General features: G+C 41.0%; 1 protein-coding gene across 1 annotated transcript; it reads right to left on the reverse strand.

Annotated features, from left to right (window-relative positions):
- Nucleotides 1-213: 213 nt before the first annotated feature.
- Nucleotides 214-1,541, reverse strand: LOC108891730 (beta-crystallin B1-like). The gene is given in 6 exon segments (XM_051067793.1): nt 214-284; nt 287-380; nt 665-811; nt 1,015-1,147; nt 1,246-1,364; nt 1,476-1,541. Coding segments are annotated over 6 exon segments (630 nt in total).
- Nucleotides 1,542-5,048: the final 3,507 nt, after the last annotated feature.

Below are 5,048 nucleotides of genomic sequence, written 5' to 3' on the forward strand. Positions count from 1 at the left end.
CTGTGACAGTCACAACTTCTCATCCCATTCAGAATCATTCACAATGGCACAGACTCCCAAATCCTGCCAGTAAAAGCAATAACAATAGTCAAAAGCCGTTAGCTTGTGTGGCTAAGTGGCTGTCGAAGAATTTCCAAGGGATGGTCAGCAGCGCGGCAAGCCCAGACCCCTTGCTATTCCCTCCTGTTAGCCCACAGTCGGCTGGACTCCTCTCTATGCGGTCATCTCAAAGCAGCCCCTGCGGTGCGTCTGCATGTCTCTCACCCGGCGGATGGACTGGATCTGGGGTGGTGGGCTCCCCACTCGTTCCAGTGCTTGTAAGGGCCCATTTCAAACACATACTGGTAGCCGCGGTAGCCAGGGTACTGGTAGCCACCCAGCTTTGTGGGGAAATAGAGAGTGGAGAGATGTGAATCTTCTTTCTTTGCCATAAGGGATATTCTACTATTCTTACTATACCAATATTATTATGTGAGAGAGGCTTTGGTGAAGGTCAATTGGGATGGCCTCATCTCTTCGTTAATTCTGTTGTTAACCTAGCTAGAAACACTTCCAAATGATCTCCTCTTAGTGAAGTGACACTTTGTTACTGATCTGAAGTCAGTTTCTTTGACCTTTAAGCCACTGCAACCCATCAAAAAAGAGAGATACAACCAGATGTGACTTACGTTCCGCCAGTGACCTGAATGCTGGCGACACGGTCCTGGAAACCATAAGACCACAGGCTTGGAATATCCTCATCGCACACCTCCATCTTACGACCTTCGAAGTTTGTACATTCATACAGGCAAATCTTGTGGTCCTGGGGGTCCTATAAGAAACATACATCACTTTTTAAATTAGTAACTGTGTAATCACTTTCCATACAGATATTGTGGATATTGTTGTTGCAGCTTCTGGTTCAATCTCTGTCCCAGAAAACAACAAAAGTCCAATCAGGTTCACTGAGTTTATGTATAAATACAGTTATTGTTATGTAATGCTGATTATGAGTTTGAGTAGAGATGAACTCACCATTCGGACAGGCCTGACCGACATGAAGCGGTCACACCTGTAGCTGTTGGACCAGGTGTCCCAGCGTGGGTACTCTCCCTTCTCCAGCATGAACATCTCACCAGTCATGTTCTGCTGTTCATAACCCACCCAGCTGGACAGACAGACAGATAGATATTTTACTTGTAATAAATCAAGGAGAAGACATACGCTGATGCAACACGTATGTGGATGGCAGGTTTGGTGACTTACGGTCCACTCTCTACCCTGATGGAGCCGATTCTGTCAAAACCCTTCTCGCACAGGTTACGGCACTCTCCAAACAGGTCCATCCTACGGCCTTGGAAGTTCTCGTATTCGTAGAGGTATATCTGAAAAGTGAAACAAGCTGAATGCATTTATTTCTGGAGTCAAGTGTTTCCAATTTAGTTTTTATGATTAGTCAATTTAAAAAAAAAAGAAAGAAAGAAAAAAAGCAGTACCTTGTAATTGCGCAGCCCTATGGCAGAGTGGCTGCCAATGCTGCCTTGAGCACCTGAGTGAGACATGATCAGATCTAGAGAGAGCAGAGGCACAGAGTCAGTCAGCCATTTTCAGTAATTATGCTAATTACAGTAATTGCTGTTTCTTTGCTCAAATACAGCATGTACTCCAATACACCAAGTGAGCATGGTGTGTAAAATGGCAGCTGTGTGAGCACAGGGATTCCTCTTGTTGACAAGAATCATTCATCCATCACCATCACAGCTGTCCAAAAGCCCTCGACAGAAACCATGAGCTGAAGCACCCCTTATTTTTAAATGTAATGAATGTCAATGTGAAGATGTTTGTGTCTATGTGCTTTTCAGAGTTAAATGGGAACATTTTGTGGTTCTTCATATGCATATTGCTTTAAAGTGACATAGGGAAAAAAAAAAGATTTTTAGATGTACCTTCATTACATGATAGGCATACTTGGGATGAATTTATATCCTCAAGAACCGTCTTTAAGACTTTAAAGGATTGACCGACACCAGCCTGAAAAGCACCACACCCAGCATCACAGATGGTGCTCTATTGCACCTGTAACCACACCCAACAGTGGTGTCACAGTGTACTGACACACCCTGGAGTGCACTTCTACATCACTGGAGCAAGGTGAGGATTAAAAAAAAAATATAAATAAATCAGGGGGTGTTAAGTGGCTCTTTTAAAACACATTGTAAAAACCATTTTTATTTTTTTTCTATAATGTACCAAACATAAACCTCAAGGATGAGTGTATTTCCTTTCCTTGTCTTTTTTGACTAGATTTAGATTTTTTTTCTTACTTTAACGTACATGCAAGTATTTGTAACACAATGTTGTTGTCTGAACATGATTACGTTCCAGTAAAATTTGGCATTTTTTCCATAAATTTCCCGGTACGTCTCCTGATGTTCTGTCCTCTCCCAAGCAAGAATACTCAATAACCAGCCACAAAACAATTTCTCTGTCCAACCCTTCTATGTTCAGGTTTCTAAAGGATAAAGGATTAGACACAGTCCCTCATCTTTCTCATTAAGTTTACCTCAGGCAGAGCAAATGAACACAAGAACGGCTCTAACAGATGAAATCACACCCTGCTGCATCTTATGTCAATATTCCATCTACTCAGTCCAAAGTCAAGTTTAAGAGGAGTCAATCTTTGCTTGGTTCTTTCAGTCCAAAGTGTGAGCAGAACAGGAAAACCACAACATTCCCTCAACACCCAATTATCCTAGCAGCTCTTAAAGAGTTAGAAGACCTTAGGAGTGGAAACTTACAGTTAAAATTGCAGGTTGAAACGGACCGACCTTTTGGAGAAAGTGATGGACGCAGGCGTTGTGAGCGGGGATATATATATACATTCACATCCGAACCAAGTCTATAGAGGCAGGATCCTGACTTCTCATTGGCTGTGAGCTGTTTCGATTCACAGTGCAGGGGTCAAAGGTCACACTGCTTATCTGTGCACAAGTCATGCTGACTCGGCTGCCTGTTTTGTTGTCCAGCACCATTGTGGGGGGCCGGGGGGACAGTCACTGCCATCAGCAGAAAGTTTGCTTGCCTTTACACTGCCCCCCCCCCTCCACACACACACACACACACACACACACACACAGTTCCTTTTGCAATCACCTCTCTCACGGTCTGTCTCTCACTTTCTTTCTAAATTCTTTTTCTAGTTTTTTCCTGCTTCCTTTCTATTGTGTTCTCCTGTTTCTCTGTGATCTGTTTTTGTCTTTCACCTCCATATTATCTCTCTCTCTCTCTCTCTTGATCCTTGGTACAGCCGGTCCAAGCCCTTTGAGCCCTGTGTGTGTAATGTGCTGACTGCAGGAACGGCATCCATCTCTCTATTGTTTAGACAGGCGAGTGTTGGAACCTCTTTTGCTTATTATAGGCTGTAATCCATACATACACATCTCACACAACCCCACCTACACACTCAGTATCATATGCATGTGCATATGTGCATGCATACACGCAAAGATATTATTTTGTTCTTGTGAAAACAGGTGATAATCATGTGATCACAAGGCCACAAATAAATGTCTTTACAGTTTCTATGAGCAAAACAAAAGATTCAAATGTTGTCTCTCTGTGTTGTAATAATTGATTTTACATGTAAGGCAAATGGATATTTACCTGTGGATGTCTCAAACCTGTGTCAGTATTATCTTTTAAATACTTGACAGATAGTGCTTGATAGACAAATACTAGACAGATTTTCTTGTAGCTGCCAGACAATGGTGAAAGGACTGTGGGCAAATGTCCACAACACGAACCTTTAAAATGAATTATTAGAGCATACTAAAATAACCCTTGGGAAATGTCATCTTTTGTTTTTGTCAGTACAAAGACAATATCTATAAGACAACACATCTGGCATCTGATCTATTTTTAGACATTTGCAGAGTCACAATTAGATCAGGTTCTCTCTGATTCTAATCATTTTCCCACTGAGAAAATGTACTGCGTTACATCCATCCACTAGCTATGTATCGTGTGCTTAGAGAGTGATGAGGGGGCTGGAGCCAGTCCCAGCTGATACTGGGTGAGAGGCGGGGTACACCCAGTCTATCACAGGGCTGACACATAGAGACAAAACAACTATTCACACTCACATTCACACCTACAGGCAATTTAGAGTCACCAGTTATCCTGACCTGTCTTTGGACTGTGGGAGGAAACTGAGACGTCAGTGCTAATCACTGCACCACTGTCGTACATTATCTTTGAAGATTCAATTTAGAAACATTTACAAGGGGCATTTCCAAAATATACCCCCTCTTGTATATTTTATGCAATAAATGCAGACCTGGAGTTATTGTGTTGAAAAGGAAAAACAGCAGCAACATTTCACTATGATTAATTTATTTTTTATCGCTGGATTTAGACATGTCTCTCAACCTTGTGTCTTGGTGTTACCATATTCTTACTATGGTGTACCATGTTACATTTACAGTGACAACATTTACAGTCACAAATACTGTGCAGCCTGGCATGAAATGTCAAGATTATGTCTTTCCGGGTGTGACTGAACTATCGGTTTGCTTAAACATGTAGAAATCAGAGAAAAGGTACAATCGATGAATTAGATAATTATCTATTTTTCACAGCCTTAAACAAAGCTTTCTCATGTAGAGGGTGTCCTGTCTTTGCAGTTTGGAAAATGTTTTCACATACAGGAAATAAATGTTAATTTTAATAAAGTCATACCAAATATTTTTACTTTATGTTCTGTGTGTGATGTTGAGTTTGAAGGATTGCACAGTTTCCCTCAAAACAAACAACTATCAACTTTACTGTTTCAAACAATGATTTTATTCCTCATCACCCCAGTTTATTTAAGGTATGTGCAGCTTTGTAATGTGTGTAAAAACGATAATGTATTATCAGTTTTTGTTGAAGTTTCCATTATTTGTGTAAAAGTTTAGAAAGCTCAGTGAAATGACATTTGCAAGGTTTTTGGCCCGATGACTGTTTTAGTGAACAGCTGTTTTACTGCCATAGAAAAAAAACCATTATATTTAGATGATTATGTCACATGT

Source organism: Lates calcarifer, unplaced genomic scaffold (assembly GCF_001640805.2).
Source record: "Lates calcarifer isolate ASB-BC8 unplaced genomic scaffold, TLL_Latcal_v3 _unitig_2010_quiver_3048, whole genome shotgun sequence".
Classification (NCBI taxonomy): Eukaryota; Metazoa; Chordata; class Actinopteri; family Centropomidae; genus Lates; species Lates calcarifer.